This window comes from Papaver somniferum, chromosome 1 (assembly GCF_003573695.1).
Source record: "Papaver somniferum cultivar HN1 chromosome 1, ASM357369v1, whole genome shotgun sequence".
In the NCBI taxonomy this organism is placed as follows: domain Eukaryota; kingdom Viridiplantae; phylum Streptophyta; class Magnoliopsida; order Ranunculales; family Papaveraceae; genus Papaver; species Papaver somniferum.
Window position 1 is genome coordinate 239968697 of NC_039358.1, and position 19725 is coordinate 239988421.

The following is a 19725-nucleotide window of genomic DNA, read 5'->3' on the forward strand; positions in this document are numbered from 1 at the left end:
GCAGTGTGTATTTTAGGAGTTATAACTGGATAAAGACTATCAAAAGCTTTCAAGTTATATGTCATATGGTTTGATGCTCCAGAATCTAGGTACCAACCAGTAGAGAAAATACCTGATGGAGCAGAGAAAACAGAAGCAGCTGTAGTATGTTACCCAATGCAAGTGCTTGTTTGATCATCTCTTGTATCTCAGCAAGGTTTGGCACGGATGATGTTGAATCACAACTGATATCTGGTGTAGCCGGTACTATTTGTGCTGATGAAGAGGGAGCTGACCCAATATATGGTACTGGTGCTGCAGCAAATCTGGTTGGACCACTGAATCTATTGGAGTTCATCTTTCTCATGTTTTTGGATGATGTAGAAGTGAAGTTTCTTGTAGAGTGTCCAAGTTATTTGCAATAATTGCATTGTGTTGATGGTGTATCTGGTGATGCAATCGGCGGTGGAACTGTGCAACTTCTTGCTAGATGGTCAAGCTTCTTACAATTATGACTTTGGACCTGAGACAAGTCACGTTGTGTTGATGGCATGGGCATAGGCAAACTTTTCTTTTGATTGTTGAAGTTAGGTCGACTGTATGACATTGCAAATACTCCTGAGACCTCTGGCTTGATACGTTTGCGCGTTTCTTCGACAATAAGTTCAGACAGGGCAGCTTTAACAGTTGGTAAAGGTGAGCGATGAAGAGTAGCACCTCTCACAGCTTTAAAATCTTCTCTTAATGCCATCAAGAGTTGGACTAGCCGTGTTTCTTCTCTATGTTTCTCCCATAATGCCAAATCAACAGTCCATTTTGGTTCCATAAGAGACAATTGGTTCCAAATCAAAGACATCTCAGAGTGAAAGTCATAAATCGATTGATCATTTTGTTTCATAACACGAATATGTTGTTCAAGTTTATATCGTTGAGCAAAGTTGATTTGTGTATACCTTTTCTGCAGAAAATCCCATGCCTCCTTTGCGACTTCAAAGCTGGTGAGTTGCATACTGATTGAGGTGATCACTGTGTTACTAATCCATGTGTGGATCTTATGATTGTTAACTTCCCAAGTTTCTTTGGCATCAACTGCTGTATCTTCTTTGTTTTTATCTTTGACACCAGAGGTGCCTGTGCCTGCTGCTGGAACTTTTTCTGTTCCATCTATATATTTCCACATGCTTCTTCCCTTGAGAAATCTCTTCATAAGAAAAGACCAGTGATTATAGTTTGTTCCATGTAATCTGACAGTAATCGGCTGAAAATCTTCTCGAGACATGTTCACAGACTTTAGGGTAACAGATAACTAGTTTCCTAGATTTAGGATTTCAAACTTTGGAATGGGAAAACAGACTAAAAAACACAAGACAATGATTTACTGGAAGATGTTTGTTTCAAGGTTTATGCAGCAGAAGAGTGGATTCTCAGATCTTACCTAGCTCTGATGCCATGATAGAACATGCACATCAGAGGGAAACTAGATGGGTTGTGAAGAATAATCTTTCAATGTATATTCCTCAATGGGAAAACGCCTCATATATACAAGTTGTACAGTTACAAATAAGGAAAGGAAAAGATACACAATATATGATCTTATACGATCTTACAACACATAGAAACAGAATATACATAGCATAACTGCCAAGATATCACAATATCCTGACAATCTTAAAAACAGAATATTAGACTAAACGATTCAGTTGTAGCACCAAAAACATACCGGTCATCCTTGATTTGAAATTGCTATGGACTTTTACAAATGGAGGGCTTTTAATCGATTCTGGCAATGACAAACCTTTATATGATCCCAAGATTAATAGGTTCAAAGTCTTAAAAATCCAGGGTATAGATGATCCTGATATGCGACGCAGCGTATCCCTGAATTATGTAGAGATCTTAGTTTCACCAAGCTCGGTCGTTAAAGGTATCATAACGGGAAAGTAGTCCTTTATGCTATGTTTTTTTCCCTAACGCCTTCAGGAATTTCATAATCTTATTATGATGAGGTTTCCTATTATAAGTAAATCAGACTTCAATTACAACTTGGACTATATCCAGAGCAAATTCCAGTTCTAGTAGGACTCTATAATTCTACTCCCTATATATAGAGATGAACTCATCCCTTGGTAATCCATATATCTTCATAGTTTCTCTACTCTTATTTAGTTGATTCTTTAGCGGTTCAAGATGGTTAGAACAGCTGCATTGCATGAAAGTGTTGGAATCTTCGGGTGGGAATTAAGTGTTTGACCCTCACCTCACTCTTTCTTACTCTAATGACCTTAGGCTTGAGAGGAGTTTCTAATTTCTGAGCCCACTTAAAACAGAGGGTCAAAAGAATAATACGGAGGGTCATTATAATAAAAAAGAGTGATGACGTCATCCAAAAAAAATTGTTTGTTCCAAAAATAACCTTCCATCTGTTTTTTCGTTAATAACTGAAAACAGATCGAGATTTTATTAGAATTCGAGAAAAGAGAGAGAACAGGGAGGATGATTTTTTCTACGAGATTGGTAGAGATTGTTAGTGATTTCTGATTTTATTCGAGAGAAGATCAAGGTTCAGTGATTTCTGATTTTATTCGAGAGAAGATCAAGGTTCAGTGTTCGATTCGAGAGAAAAACCATGATTCGATTCTAGAGAAGAGCAAGGTTTAGTGATTCGATACTTAATTAGGAGTTCAATTATATTCAGATTAGTTTCTTCAATTATATTGAGCTGATTGAATTCGTTTCAGAGAAGATTTTCAGTACAAATTGAGCTCATTCTAATCAACGGAGACTTCAAATATTTTTAGGTATTTTTTCATAATCATCATCTTCTTCATCTTTTTGTTTTTGTTTCTGATCTGTAATATAAAATCATAATCGTTGATACTGAGAAGAAATAAATGTTTCTCTTTAAAAACAGTACAATTTTTATTTAGTATAAGTACAATTCGTTTCAGAGAAGATTGTTGATGTTTAGAATCAGTACAATTTTTGTTTTTGTTTACTATACATCTTCAATATAAAAACAGTGCTGCAATCTTGTGAAGATATTAGTCATTCATCCTAATTAGATAACATGTACAATTACCTATAATCTTAATATATCATACTGAGAATATCTTTTTTGCGAAGATAATACACACACTTTTGCATTAGGTTTCTTATAAGTGTATTATATTCACTTGTGTGTGTGTGAAGATAATAATCACACTTTCTAACAGGTTTCTTATAGTGTATTATACTCACGTGTTGTGTGTGTGAAGATAATAATCACACTTGTATATGGAAAAGAATAATTTGATTTCACTTAAACCAAATAAAACAGATGAAGAACAAGTGTATTATATTCACTTGTGTGTGTGTGAAGATAATAATCACACTTTCTAACAGGTTTCTTATAGTGTATTATATTCACTTGTTGTGTGTGTGAAGATAATATATTACACTTGTATATGGAAAAGAATAATTTGATTTCACTCTTAAACCAAATAAAACAAATGAAGAACAAGTGTATTATATTCACTTGTCTGTGTGTGAAGATAATAATCACACTTTCTAACAGGTTTCTTATAGTGTATTATATTCACTTGTTGTGTGTGTGAAGATAATAATAACACTTTATTTCTAATATGGGATCATACCTGCTATGCACAAATTAAAAAATATATCCAGAGCTAACTTCTTTTTCTTTTTGTTTTTATGTTTGTTATTTTTTGGCAGAGGATAATATGGGTGTTAATGCTACCGCAGTTGTTCATTTTTGCAATTTAAATTTTTTACATGTTGTCACATCATCATATAAAATTAAGGAGCTAAAGATGATGCTTGTTCTCGTAGGATTTCTCTCTGTAATTCTAATTTTTACTTCACTTGTGTCTACGAGGGCAATAAAGTGCCTCTTTGTCTTGATTATCATCTACAATCATTGATTTTATTCTACATTGATAATAATATCAGCAGTTTTGACTTGTCGATTGAATTTGTTGTGGAGAGTTGTTCTTCTTTGGAAATATCAACAGATTATGATGGTGATGTAGTAGATGACTTGGCTGAAGATAACAACACTGCTTTTATTGAAGATGGAGCACTAGTGTCTCGTCCAAGGAGATTAAAGGAGTGGGAGAATGTTATTGGTGATGTTGGTCAACAGTTTGTAGGGGGTAAATGTAGTTCGTTCAGCTGCTGATAAGTATTGCATCAGTATCGGATATCCATATGCAATCATAAAGAGTGCTCCTGATCGTTATACTGTTAAGGTAATTTCCCGTGTAGTTAGTATTCACATTTTTTCTTGTGCAGGAAATATACACATTTCAAGTTATATTTTGTATCTTCTTTTTAAATTTTCTTTTCTTTAACTTTAAGGTATTTTTATTTTTATAGTTTGCTTCGTTCGCCATGACAACTTGTAAATGGAGATTTCATGCTTCATTCATCCAAGGTAACTTAGATCTGTTTGAAATTAAAACATTTTACAAAGAACACACATGTGGAGATGGTACTGCCGATTCTCGCCAATTTAAATGCAAGCGTTAGTTTGTACAAAGTGTGATAATGGACGATATAAGACACGATCCTCACAAAAAGAAGGCTTCAGATATCCAAAAAATATTTTAATTGGATTATGGGATAGATTTAAGTTACCATCAAGCTTATTCCGGTCTTGAGTATAGAAAGCAAGTTTTATGGGGAGATGATGTGAAGTCATATTCAGACTTTCAATGGTATGTTGATGCTGTGAATAAGTATAATCCTGGTAGTAAAGTTGTTCTTGAAGTTGATAAAGTCTCCAAAAAGTTTGAGAGATTTTTCATATCTTTTGAAGCCTCTATACATGGCTTTAACTTCTGTCGTCCTATGATTATCCTGGATGCTACCTTTCTTGTCGGAAAGCACAAGGGTTCCCTAATGGTAGATGTGGGAAAGTATGCAAATCAAGTTATTTTATTCATACTTTTTATTTTATGTTCAATAATATTGTATTTGTATTACTAGGCAATATAATTTGTTGGTTAAGGGGAGTTTGAGTGTTTAGGGTAACCAGACATGAAATTCCTATTACAAATACTCAAATGAAGTTGTACATAACTAGAATTAGAAAAGGCACAACAAATTCACATATACAATCCACATGTATCACAACCAATTCACATATGCAATTGGTAGCCTTGAAAATAGCCCTAATATTTGTTATTTTTATAGGAGTTTCCAGAATTCCAGGTTCATTATACTCGGGGTTCACCCCATTATTATTCACAATTTTCTTCTGTGGATATATTATTCACACTACTTTTTTCGGATGTTTTTTTGTGTTTATTTTCAGGAATTTTTCCTATAGCTTTTGGTATAGTTGACATTGAAGATAAACCAAATTGGGTATGGTTTTTAGAGCATTTGAAGGAGATTCTTGATGAGAAAAGAACTATAACTTTTATAAGCGATCGAGGTAAAGGACTGATACATGCAGTCCCAGAAGTTTTTCCAGGCTGCTTTCATTCCTTCTGTTTTTATCACATGAAGCTTAATATTCCTGTTTCTAAAAATGATAAGAGATACAAGGCAGCAGTTAGTATGTTTAAGTATGCGTACTATGCTCTCACTCCTCAAGGTTTTGCTTCCGCTTTGAAATCCATGAAATTGTACAACTTACATAAAATGATCATTTGGCTGAACGGAATAACTCATGAGAATTGGGCAACTTATGCATTTTTGGGAATGCGTTATGGAGAAAAGAGTTCTAGTGTTATTGAATCTTTCAACAGTTTTATAAAAATGACAAGGGACTTCCACATTCATTTTTAGCGGATCAAATTCGGGTTCATCTTATGGATTGGATGTATAAAAGGAAGAAGGAATCTGAAAAGTGGAAATCAGTCCTTACACCCAGAATGGAACACAGACTTAAGACCATTAAGGATGTTGGTAGAAGCTACAGGGTTAAGCCAGCAGAGGATGGTTTGTTTGAAGTGTATACATTAGCTCCTCCAAAGAAGCATTTAGTAGAGTTGTATTCTATGAGTTGTACTTGTCGAAGATGGGATGCTAACGGATTCCCATGTTCTCATGATGTGCAATGCATTCTAAGGTTTTTTTTCTCTTGTTCTTATCTTTTCTACATATTATATTGATTTTTTCTACATATTACATTGATCTTTTTTGTTTTCCATTGCTGTTAACTGATGAGTCCTTTTTCTTTTTTGTAGGTACTCTAAACACACTGTATACCATTACATTGATCCTGCGTTTACAATTGATTGCTATCGAAATGCCTATTCACATCCAATTGTCCCATTCCTGATGTTGAGACACCAAATGAAGTTGATGAAGCCAATAAGGTTAATGCTCCTACTGTTGTTATATGACCTGGAAGACAGAAAAAAAAGAGGTACATACCTCGTCCTGAAAAGCCTAGGAAAAAACGAATGTGTGGTAACTGCAGAAAGTTAACTCTTCACAACAAGAGAACCTGTCCAGATCCCCCTGGTGAAGCTCCAGTCACAACTAATACAAGAAGAGGACATGGATTGGGAAAATACTTTGGCTTTATTATTTCTGAAATGCTACATTTATATTTTTTTGAACAAAATATTTGGCTACATTTAGTTCTGAAATGTTACATTAGTTCTGAAATGTCACATTAGTTCTGAAATACTACAAATCTAATTTTTGAAATGTTACATTAGTTCTGAAATGCTACATTTATGTTTTTTGAACAAATATAGGTTAAAAAAAAACTTGAAAAGTATCTACAACTCTTGAAAAGTATTATAACTTCACAACTCTCTTTATTATATTCACTTGTTTGTGCCTGTGAAGATAATAATCACACTTTTTTTTAATATACTCTGTGAAGAAATTATTCACACATTTATTTTAGCCCAGATTAAACATGAACAAGATTTTAAGATTAACTTATATATTTTGAACGTAAGAAATCTAAACCTAAGTAATCTTATTAAGTTATATAGTGATAATCTGAACTTAAGAAATCTTATTAAGGTACATATATTATGTGCAGAAATTATTCACATGTTTTATTTAGTCAAGAAATTAAAGTAGAACAGTAATACATATAAAAGGGATTTTAAGATGGTGATAAGCTGAATATATTTTTTAAGATTGGTGGTTCAGATTATCAATATATAACTACAAGTACTACTACCAGGATTTTTGAAGATATATAGTGATAAACTGAATATATTTTAAGATTAAGTTTCAAGATATATATATTGATAATCTGAACATAAGATGTCTAATTAATGTATGTATACAAATAATCCAAACATAACTGAGTAAGTTGAAAGATATTTTTTTGTTGCAGTTATTCCATGGAATTGTCTTTCTTCCAAATTTCTGCAGGTGTGGTTGCAGTGAGTAACTTGAAAGTTATTGTCGCCCTCTTCCTATGAATCTTCTCTTTCAACATATCTGCATCTTCCATCCTACTTTTAAATCCATCATGATTTTCATTTAGTGATTGTCTTTTCATAAAATGACAAACATACAGTAAACAGTCATTAGATTGCCCTTGTTGTGGTACTGGAGCTTCATAGACCATAGCTTTAGAAACCTTATTTAGGCCCTCCTTCTCCATGAAGTTGTTGATTTCTCCCAAGCATTCATTTGCCACTTCTTTGGCATTTATATAGCAGCGTTCTCTTGATTGGTCAGACCACGAATTGTAGTGCAAGAAATATTTTTTCTGGACAAAGTACTCAGAAAAGTTCAATGTTGTGTACAATCCAACTCGTCATGGTACAATGGTATCATAATATTCTTCACAATAGAATTCATATATTTAATATTGGTAATGTAACTCCGTGTTTCAATGATGTTTGCATAGTATCTTTGTGTTTGACAAAAAACTGAAAAGAATTTGATAAAATGACTTAGTAACAAGTACTATAGGAATTCATTATTCACTCATTTTCAACTGTGTAGAATTGACTTAGTAAAATGACCTGATATTAACTTAAATATACTACCAGAAGATATTTTTTTTACTGTGCAGATATCATTGCAACTGTGTTATCCTATAGATATTTTTTCTAATGTTTTTTTCCCAACAAATATTAAATTTAGTAATGACTCACCAAAGACTTCGCATACAGGTATAGTACTTTGATGCACTTATTGATTGTATCTTTCTCAAATGCTTTCTTGAGCTTATAAACTTTGTATATAAGGATATTAGCGTCCAAAAAAGCATTAAACATGAGGTCCTCGATACATTTCCCTGATATGCAAACTCTGAACTCATCCTCACCGTCAAACATTGACGTTACTTTAAAATCAATTGACCTGCAATTTTCATAATATTGAAAACTTAACGAAATTTTATAAACAAGATCTTACGTTGTTGTTTCTTTTTTGAAGAACTTAAGCACAACATGTTGCTGGCATTCCTCCATTTGCAAAAATAGTTTGGTGTTATTCACATTCTTCTTCAGTTGCGTGCCAGTTGATCTCATCTTAATTTTTCTAACTTCACGTGTTAACTGCGTTTTGGATGTGGAGGCAATTGTTGACTTCATCTTGCTTTTATCCTTATCAAAAACAGGGGAGATAATGGGGTTTGATCGCTCCTTTTTGTCTTTATGTTTGCTATCCTGGTCTTCATTTTTTATTTTCAAACTCAGTTTATTTCCCTGCATATTAAAGGATACCAAATACATATAAGTTCTATTGAAGGATAGAAGAAATTAAAGGATAGAATTTACATATAAGTTCTATTAAACGATAGAGGAAATTCAAATACACTTTGAGTTTTCAAACCTTTTAAAAAATGGATCCTTCTGGGTCTGTGCTTTGAACAACCGAAGAAGAAATATGGTCCACTAAATTTTCAATAGATTTTTCTAGATTTCCCAGTGGCATATTGTCCACTAAATTTTCAATAGAACTTTGTAGACTTTCTGTAGCAATTGGCTTCTTCAGCATCTTCTAAGAGAAAACAGATGAAACTTGTTAAAATGATGATTTTATTTTCTTAAAATAAAAATGATAATGAATTTATATCTTTTCTGTACCTTTTGTATCCGAGCAATTACATCCTTTGTTGGAGTGGCAACCTTTGGTTGTATTTCTTGTACTTGGAGCGACAACATTTTGTTTGAAATTCTACCAAGTCGTTTGATGAGTGGTTCATTATCCATTGATGTTTGACTTCCTTCAAGTATTTTTGTTTATTCGTCCGTTGATATTTCTCGTTTTCTTGTTGAAATTTCACTTGGTCCCTCCTCAACTTTGGAACCCTGAAAATTAAATTCCATTAAACAAAAGAATTCTTAATGTTTCAGTAATGAGAATAAAACCCAAAAACAAAATTCCTTCTCCATATATACACATATACAAAAAATAAAAAGAAAGAATCCTTCTGTGTAGAACATATTCACAGAGAAGGACATTCTCTTAGTTTCAGTAATGAGAATTAAGAAAAAAATATCTGAAGGAAACATTATGTGTAGAACATATTCACACATATTTTACTGTGATGATATTAACCACGAACTATATACTTCTTCAAAATCTTTTTTAAATATTTCTTTAGTTGAAGTTCACAGACAAAATGTGTGTACAAAATATAAAAGATTAAAAAAAAAAACCTGTTCAAAATCTTTCGTGGAAAAACCAAAACCTAATGAAAAGATTGGGCTACCTGCTTGTGAATTTTATAGAACTCTTCCACATAATTTTTCTGCTAAAAAAGTTTCAGGAAGGAAACAGTCTTTGTGTAGTTGGCTCAAGGTAAGCTCTTTTTCAATTTAATATTTTATTGAAGGTTATTTTGGTAATCTAATTTCTAATATTATGGTAGAGTCTTAAGAATAATTTACATATTTATTTATATGACCCTGGAGTCACGAGAGTAAGACCCATAATATATAGGGTCATAAGAATAATTCACTCAATCCTCGGTAACGTATTTTATCAATGTCTGTTTCTTTCTCCAATACCAACGTTTTACAATATTTATAAGAAAGGTTCAGTAGAGGATTTCTCTCCTAATCCTTACTTAGTTACCGTTCTCAATTGCGTGTTAAGGGTTTACCATGGTATTATACACTCTGACAGTCTTGTTATCACCGACAATGGGATTGGACTTCTAATCGAATCCATCTATGTCGCTTTGTATCTCACCTATGCAAGCAAGAAGCAAAGAAAGTCCGTAGCCATAAAAAGTTTTATTGGGTTTGTTACCTTCATCGGGTTGGTGCTTTCGTGCTCTTTGATCCCAAACTCTGTATTACGGGAAAGAGGTACGACAATCAGAGTGGTATGCGACATTGTCAGTATTCTCATGTATGCTATGCCATGTGACCAGATTTATAATGTTTACAAGACAAAGAGTCTCGAGTACATGCCTCTTCGGCTCCCCGTTTTCGGTCTTTTCGATAGTGCATGTTGATTAACATATGCGTTGCTCCGTTTTGATCCCAGCATTGTTGCAAGTAACAGCATGGGTTGTGTTCTCAGTGTAATTCAGCTCGGTGTTTATGCATACTACTATTTCAAGTACCCACAATCAAAGAATAACAAGATCCTTGACAAGAAGAAGGCTGATTGATGGAAGCAAAGTGTAACTCAGCATTTGGATTCTTTTTCTAAGACTTGTGCTTTATTTTTAGGATTTACATAGTTTCTTGCTATTTCTAGGTAAATTAATTTTTTCTTTTTATTCGAAGTACAATTTTATTTGTTGGATTCACTTTATTATTTATCCTGCAACTTTGTATACTAAATAAATTTCTTTTATTTAATCCAATGTATGTTTTTTTACATAACTTCATAGAAGTTATTAATTGTTTAATCATCTTAGGTCCGTTCCATTGTCTGGTACAGTGGTCATAGGTTTTCTGGAAAGGCAGTTAGTCTTGACGTGGACACTCGATGGAACTCATTTTTTCTTATGCTTAAAAATGCAATTGAGTTGAAAAAAGGGTTTCAAAGATTTGCTGTCCTTGATCCTGAATTCGATTGTATACCAAGTGAAGACGAGTGGCAACAAGGGGTAGTTATTTGCAAGTGTTTAGAGGTGTTTAATGATGTTTCAACCAGGTTTGCATGGATGAAGTATCCAACTGCAAATCTGTACTACAATGGGGTCTATGAAATTAACAAGTGCATCAAACAATGAGAAGACAGTGAGTATGCATATATCAGAGAAATGGGGTTGAAGATGAGGGAGAAGTTCGATGTGTAGTGGCTTGAAAGTAATTTGGTTATGGGCATCGGAGTTGTGTTAGATCCTAGATACAAAGCCAAATGGGTAGAGTTTCGTTATAAGAAGTTGTATGGAACTGGCTATGCAGTAGAGTATAACAAATTCAAAACAAAATTGACAGCTCTTTTTTATGAGTATGATTCACAAAACTCAAATGCAGATGATCACTATTTTGGCGCCCGCAGCTCTGTCTCTAGCTCAAGTATGATGGATTCAGACAATCCAGATGAAGCACGTGATCCTGAATATGCTGAGTTTATGATGGAGAACATTGAATTTGAGGTGCAGAAGTCTGAGTTGGACAAGTATTTAGAAGAACCAATGCTTAGCAAAGGCTCACCAAAAGATGAGTATTTGTTTGAAATCTTAAGTTGGTGGAAGCTAAATGCACCTAAGTACCCAACTCTTGCAAAGATGGCAAGAGATGTCTTGGCTATCCCAGTCACCAGTGTTGCATCCGAATCAATGTTCAGTGCAGGTGGTAGAGTGCTTACAACACACAGAGCTTCATTAGATCCAGAGCTTGTTGAAGCATTGTTGTGCTTAAGCGATTGGTTGCCAGATTTCATTTGTGAAGGTAACATATTTTTTTTTCTTTTTTTTTTGCTGGTTTTGACCAGTATATTTTGATTTAGAGAGCAATGAGCAGTACAAAACAAACAATCTACTTAGATGTTTTTTTTCTGAAATACTACTAATCTCTATTTATTGTTACTTGTTAGCATTTCAATTTGGATCTAATCTATGTGTGTTTGTCTGGATGCAGATATGGAAAATTTGGAAATCAACGACGAATGAAGTCAAGACTCAAGAGGGTCAGAGGCTGGAGCCTGGAGAGGAGAGTGACAGATACTTATCTTACTTTCTATAGCATTTGCTTGTGTTTCTTTTCATGTATGTGTGTGTAAGAGACTTACTTAGAGACATAACTACTTAAGAGTAATGTTTTAAGACTTTTTGAAGACAATTTGGATGGTATGTATGAAAAATTTAACTTAAATATCACCTTTGCTGCTCTGCATATGTTTTACAGACAATAGTTGATTAGTTGTTTTTCAGAAGAACTTTTTATTGTCAGAATCGGATATTATCGGATATATATCCGATATCCGATAGCTTAACCTATCGGAATCGATATCTGATTTTGATATCCTATAGGATATTATTGGATATCGAATATCCGATAATGCTTAACCTGTCGGATATCAGAATTCTAAATATCCGACGGATATTCTTCCATTGACAGGCCTAGGTAATACCCTCATTGTCTATTCAGGGGAGTTAAACCTAGTATGCCATAAAAAACAAAAAACGTGAAAAATAAATAAAAAAAACTCCAGGTGTCCTACTTGTAGTCAAAATTCTAATAAACCTGAACACCTCCTTCAAGTATCAGATATGTTAGCTATCATCTCGCACCAAATATAAAAAATTAGGGTTATATATAGGTTTTTAGCTACTTATCCATTTTCATCACTCGACATGAAAATCCTTCAAGGCATCAGTTCTTGCGTTACTTTTCCTTCTGTCTCCAGTCACTGTTGAATCCTCCACCAATATCTCAAGAAATTCATCTATTACTACTCCTACTGACGAATCGATTAATTCTACTTCATCAACATCGTACTGGCTCTCTCCTTCGGGCGACTTTGCTTTTGGTTTCTACCCAATTCCTTCTAATGTTCGCCAGCTCGTAGTCGGAATATGGTTCATTAAATCAGCAAATAGAACTCTAGTTTGGACTGCAACTCCTACGGGTAATCAGACCATCAGTGCAATTCAACAACGACGGGTATTTCGTACTTCAGTTGGGACAAGGCAAGGTTAAACCTTTACTTCATCACGGCAAGTTGCAAATGCAACCGGCATCTTATGCAGTAATGCATGATAATGGTAACTTGGTTTTATATGATTCGGATTCTAAGATTGTATGGCAAAGTTTTGATTATCCCACCAATACTGTCTTTGGTGGTCAATCACTATGGCACGAGTATAACTTAGCTACAGATAGAGTTGGGTTTGATCAATTTCAACCTACCCATATGTTAGGGTTGGACAGATATTATGGAAGACTTATAATATGCTTTCGGAGCTGGGTTGCACGGACGCTCCATTTTTTAAGCCGTGTTCGCGTCCGATTCGCGTCGGACACGGGATGCTGACACGACGCGTGTCCGACGCACCAATTTGTGCGTCCTGCACGCGTCTGGTTTGGACGCACCGATGACGCGTGTCCGATACATTTTTTTTCCATTTTCATTTAAACTTTTTCCTTTATTTTTACTATTATTAACCAAACGAAGAAAGACAAACATTTAGATCAATAATTTAGGTCTTTATTAAGGTTTTGTAATTGGAAATGACATCACGTATACCCTTAGATCAATAATTTAGGTCTTTATTAGGGTTTTGTAATTGGAAATGACATCACGTATACCCTTAGTTGGCATGTGTTGTTCTAAGAATGCATTTTAATTGTGTCATGTGTTTAATAGTGACTGATTGTTTGACATTCGACGTGTATAAACAAACGATATCTTCTTTTCTTTTGAAATTTATACACATGTAGCATCATTTTCTAATTTTTAGGGTCGAAAATACTTGACTTTGATGTATAAATACATGATTATATATATAAAAATAAGATATAAATAAAATATGTATATACGTGTCCGTGTCCTAAGTTTTTGAGAATTTTGTAATGTCCGCATCGTGTCGTGTCCGCGTTTGTGCAAACCAGTTTGGGAGTGATTGGGATCACAATGCTGTACATTATAATGATCTTTGTGATGGAAACACTATTGGGTACTTGTACTACACGAAAAGTTGGTCAAGAAAACGTAAGGGCCAAATTTCGATGAACTTAGATGCTATCACCGGACGGCTTTATATTGTCGATAAACGGGATAATAAGGTGCTGAAAAACATCACGAAAGGTGAAAACCGGACACGAGAATATGATCAGGAAAGTAATGTATTGTATAGGGAGACATTGGAGACGGATGCAAACTTTCGTGCTTTTGGAGCGACGACAGTGGCGATCAGCATTCTAACTTTTGTCTTGATAACGTTGATTGGTACTTACACGACACGAGAGGTGGAAAACGTAACGGTCAAACTTATGTGGACTTGGATCCTATTACCGGACGGCTTTATATGGTTAATAATCTGAGAAACATCACAAAAGGCGCAAATCAGACACAACAACCACAATATGTTATTTCAGTTTGTACAAGGAAACGTTCAGTGAGAACACATCTTTGTTACGGGGGTCTAGAATGGTGGAGACCAAATGTTGGATAGTCAAGGCAGTGTGTGGCTTATTTTTCTGCTTGGATATTTTTTTCGTTTGCTTGGCTGTAATAAAATTATTTTGTTTCATTTTTGAGAAGTGCTGCACACCTACCGATTTTTACTTCCATAAAATATCTCGATAGGGATCGGATGGCTAGGGAACCACTCTTCGCATTGTTATCATTAATGGGTGAAAGCGGATCCCATGTGTTTATTTGTGGCGAAATTTTAGTCGGGATAATGGCTCGGTAAACCTAGCATTTTAGTTTATTTTTTGGGCAAGGCTGCCATTGTGGAATGTTATCAAATTCCATGATAAGTTACTGGTTTCTATTGCTTTTTCCGAATTTTGTTTAGAAAGAAAAAACAATTCCCATTAAACTCACTGCTTAATCATGAAATTCGGTAATTGCTGTCAAATTTGATTACCCCTGCGATAAGTCTTTTTATTTACTTTGTGATCTGATTCTAACGGTTTAAAAATGCATGATCATTATGTCTTTATCAATGCGTGTGACAGCATACTAAAATGTAGGAAAAAGCGAGCGATATTCTGGTGTATAATCGTAGAGATAGGTACATTACACATTTTATTTTACACCGTACAATCATAGAATGAACAAAACAAACTGATTCTTGAGAAAACTTATAAGAACTACAAATCGTGTTTACAAAACCATGAGTTGAGAATAACCAAAACAAGGATGTGGGGATAACGGAGAAAGCAACGGAAAATTAAAAATTCCATTACCGTCGCCACTACCAAGCTCGAATCCCATCCAATTTGACGGTGTTAACGGTCCAAAATTAAAATTACCAACTCCCCCTTCCATTCTCTCCTCTTTCATCACTTTAACCCCTTGAAGAGCTTCCTCTTCATCTCTAGTCCTTTTTCCACATTCATTCTTCACTTGGGTGGGAAGAACATCAACAATTGGTCCTTGGGTCCCACATGACGTGTGCTGAATTGGATTCTCTGCTTCACGTTTCTGAGACTGTAATTTTCCAGCTTCAAGTGGGAAATTGAGAATGGCTTTGGATCCTCTCAATTGAAAAGCAGCACAATCATAAGCTCTAGCAGCTTCGATTGCAGTATCGTATGTACCTAACCAAACCCTTGATCCTTTCTTGTTTGGGTCTCTGATTTCTGCTGCAAATTTACCCCATGGCCTTCTTCTTACTCCTCTGTAATGTTTCCATTCGCCTAGTTTTTCCTTCTTTTCTTTCAGATTTTGCTGAGGTTTTTGTAATTTGAAATTGGGATTTGAAATGAGTTGTGATTTTGAAATCTGGGTTTGTGGTAATGAAATTTTCAGATTTTTTGTTGTATCCTTTTTCCTGGTTTGAAACAGAGTACTATTTTTGCCACTACTTGACGATGATGATGATGAGGAGGAGGAGGAAGATGAAGTGGGTTTGATTTCTTGAAACTCCGATTCAAGATCGATGAAGTTTTGTGTGTTTCGATGTTGGTTGATTGCGACTTGGGGTTCTGATTTTGGTTTGTTGAGAAAATTTTGAGTATGAAATGAGAAATTTTGATGATCAATGGAACTAAAATCATCAAAAATGCTGTTCTCTAGTGACAGGAAATCATCAAATAAGTGGTGTCTAATCTGATCAAGACTTGAAGCACCATTTGCAATACCAAATTCCATATTGAGAGATTTTGTAGGATTTTGGTGATTAAAATTGACAGAGATGTGAAAAGAGAGGATTTGGAGAAGTTCTGAGAGTGGAAAGTGATGAGTAGAGAAATGATGGAGAAAATGGTTTATATAGAGAGAGGACTTTTTTTGGTTGGTCAAAATTTGGACTTTTGACTTTGAAAAAATAATTATACATGTGGATTTGTTTTTGAAGGAAGGTTCTGTTGCTTTGAGAAATTTTGTTTGTTTCTCTTTTTGGGGAAGGTATAAGGAAAGGAGTATCTTTTGGAAGTCCTAGAACTCTTTGAACGGCCATTGGGACTTGGAGTTTTATGACCATTTTTGAAACCCAAACTCAGCGCCCAGGTAGCTTGGGAAAAGAGGAAAATAAGTCTTCCACTGGGTGCAGACAAATTCCGAAATCAGGTCCTTAATATTATTATCCAACTACTAAATTGAAAATTGTTTTTGCAATAACCTAAGATAGTTCATTTTGAAAACTGGGTTAAAGACTAAAAGTTATATCAAAACCAAAACCTCAAAAAGATTTAGGGTTACCTACAACTCCAGATAACAAGGAAAAGAAAGGAAAACTTCCCACCGCAATATTAACGAGTTTCGAATTCGGATCATTTATATCATCATCCAAAAACTTTGTCACTGTATCACAGTCACGGCTGTATATTTTCTAATTGTTGTTATGATGCTGCTAGGGATAAAATGTTCACTGCATGACATCGATATATTATTTTTCTGCTTGTGATTCAACGTTTTTTCATCAATATTCACTAGTAGTATTTTGGATATTACCGCAGAAAAAGCGGTGAATTTTTTCATCAAAATGTACCGCTTATATTTTGGTCATTACCGCCCAAAAACAGCGAAAGATGTCTTTTATCAATTTCGAGCATGGCTACGTCATTTTTGGGTTTCCTAGTTGCCAGAAGTTTCTCTCATAGAGCCATTTGATCTTATCTACCTATGATGCATATGTGCTTCCAAAAGCCCCAATTTGTAAACTCTGGACTTATTCTTGTCCACAGTGTGTACGCAAGTATCGAAATAGACCAACATGTGTTTTGACCATGCAAACATGATGGCATGATTATGCGTTGATTAGGCTGTTCTTTTTGATACTTCATCTTCACGTGGGTGACTTCTTAGTTGCAGAAGCGCTAATGGTGGGGTGAGGTGAGGTGAGGCCAGGTGGGGGTGAGGTAGGACGAAGAAATCTAAACAGAATGTAACAATAATTATATATGGGTGATGACAAAAGTAGCTCGCAAGTAGAAGCATCCTCCTGGTTGTTACATCGAAAATGGACCAACATGTTTTTTTTTTTACCATGCATCCAAATCCTGACTTACTTGCTTTGGAGAGGATCCATAGCATGAGCAGAGCCAAGATTGAGGCAAAAAGGGTGAAAACAGCATTATGTATGAGAGCACTATGTAAGATGAAACGATGAAAAACCAGATAAATTCAGAAATATATTGTATATGTTTTAAAATAATAGGTTGATTTCACGTATAACTTACACATGAAACCAGTATATTATTTTGGAACATTGGGTGTATATTTTTTTGCGAAAAAGACTATAAACAAGTTTTAGGAGTTGCTTACCCCATATAGTTTTCCCTAGGTATATATAGTTTATCCCCCTAAAATGTTTGGCAACTATGTGATCCATAAATCAAGATTGTGAGTCCATTTGCTGGTGGGTTCTATCTAAATACAATGAACTACTAACGATAACATGCAACTAGGGGAAAGTACACAATTTCTGGGGAAAAAGTCTGGATAAGATACCATCGGGAATTACAACCTAAGAAGATTTGTGATAAATGTTTTGTTATAGATCATGATGACAGTAAATGTGCATAATGGACCTATCTCCTTTATCTGGATACCCTATCTGAAGCAGAATATGAAGCCCATCTAAAGGAAGAAGAAGCAGCAATTGAGGTTCCAGCTAATCAAGATATAGAGAATACTGGTGTGGAAGAGATGATCTATGATGAAGCAACTAATGAGGAAAGTGAGGAAGCACGTCAAACTAAAAGAATGAGAAATTACATTCTTAATGAAGAACCTCCCATGAACCCTCATAATATTCATGTTCAACCACCCAATGCTACTGATAATACTAATATTATTAATATGGACAATCATGACAACTCAATGATGGTAACAACTGATTCAAATGCTAGCAATGTTGAAACCACAAATGCAAGTCATGGAGACTCTATGCAGGTATTCTTACCACCCTTTCAAACTCTTTGAACAATCCCATTTCTTGTTTATTAAAATTTAGTTGTAGATTTCTTTCCAGCCATTTTTTGTTATTAATTATGAAGATTCTTGCGTGGAATGTTCAGGGTCTAACACCAAAGTTTACCAAAGACCAACTTCTTGTGTTAATTCAAACTCAATAGCCTGATTTTCTGTTTCTCTCTGAGACAAAAATGGAACAAACTAAAATGATACAATTAGCCAAATCATTGAACTATTGCAATCATACTTGTATTGATAGAATAGGTCTTGCTGGAGGGTTACTGTTAATGTGGAAAGATGGCATTAATTGTGAAATTACAGATACATCTCATAATATGATTCATGTAGTTGCTAAATTACACATAGCAAAACCAGATGTTTTGATCACATTTATGTATGGTTCTACATATTTTGATAGGAAGAAAGAACAATGGGAATACATGCAGAGCATTAAAGATAATATTCGGCAACCTTGGCTTGTTATTGGTGATCTAAACTTTCATTTCCATGACATTATTTCTTCTTCTAGTGTTTCCGTAGAAGATAAATATGTTCAAAATAATATTAATGATTGTTGTTTGATGGACTTGGGATATGTTGGTAGAAACTATACTTGGTCTAGTAATAAGATGAGAACTGGGACTGAAAAATCCAGGATAGATATGGCTTTAGGCGATGATGATTGGTGTAATTTTTTTCCTAATGCTAAAATCTACCATCTTGCGCAGGATGGTTCTGATCATTGTCCAATAATGCTGCTTACTGAGCTAGAAAATAGAAAGCTTTGGAGACCTTTTAAATTTTATATCATGTGGATAAAATATAATGCTTTTAAGCAGCAGTTAGTTGCTGTCTGGAACACTGATGTTAGTGGCTCTCCAGCCAATAAACTAACTGGGAAACATCATGCTACTAAAAAGAGGCTTTCTTATTTGAATAGAATTGAGTTTGGAGACATAGATAGAAATATTAATAAACTCCATTTTGGCTGTTATTCTAATTCTCAGCATGATAAACTTATAGAAATTAACAAGAATTTGGAGTTCTGGTTTGAAACTAAAACAGATTTTTATAAGCAAAAAGCTGGAGATAAATTCATTCTTGATGTAGATAATAACTCGATATATTTTCATACTCTTGCTAATAGGAGAATGTTCAGGAAAAACATTGATTGTCTTTATGATAGCACTGATACCTGCTTTGATACTAGGGAAGACATTTCTAGAATATTAGTTACTCATTTTAGTGTTGTTAGTTGTTGTTCTAATATTATTATCCTTGATCATATCTTTGATATTATTCCTACTGTTTTTA

The 19725-nt window shown here is 34.5% G+C and overlaps 1 protein-coding gene across 1 annotated transcript; it reads right to left on the reverse strand.

Annotated features, from left to right (window-relative positions):
* Positions 1–15020: 15020 nt before the first annotated feature.
* On the reverse strand, positions 15021–16224 carry LOC113321358 (ethylene-responsive transcription factor ERF104-like). The gene has a single exon (XM_026569259.1). The coding sequence runs from the start codon at positions 16144–16146 to the stop codon at positions 15157–15159; it is 990 nt and encodes a 329-aa protein (XP_026425044.1). The 5' UTR covers positions 16147–16224; the 3' UTR covers positions 15021–15156.
* Between the last annotated feature and the right edge of the window lie 3501 nt (positions 16225–19725).

Bases quoted from the DNA above. Each gene is read 5' to 3' on its own strand.
- LOC113321358 (XM_026569259.1), bottom strand. From the start codon at position 16,146: ATGGAATTTGGTATTGCAAATGGTGCTTCAAGTCTTGATCAGATTAGA.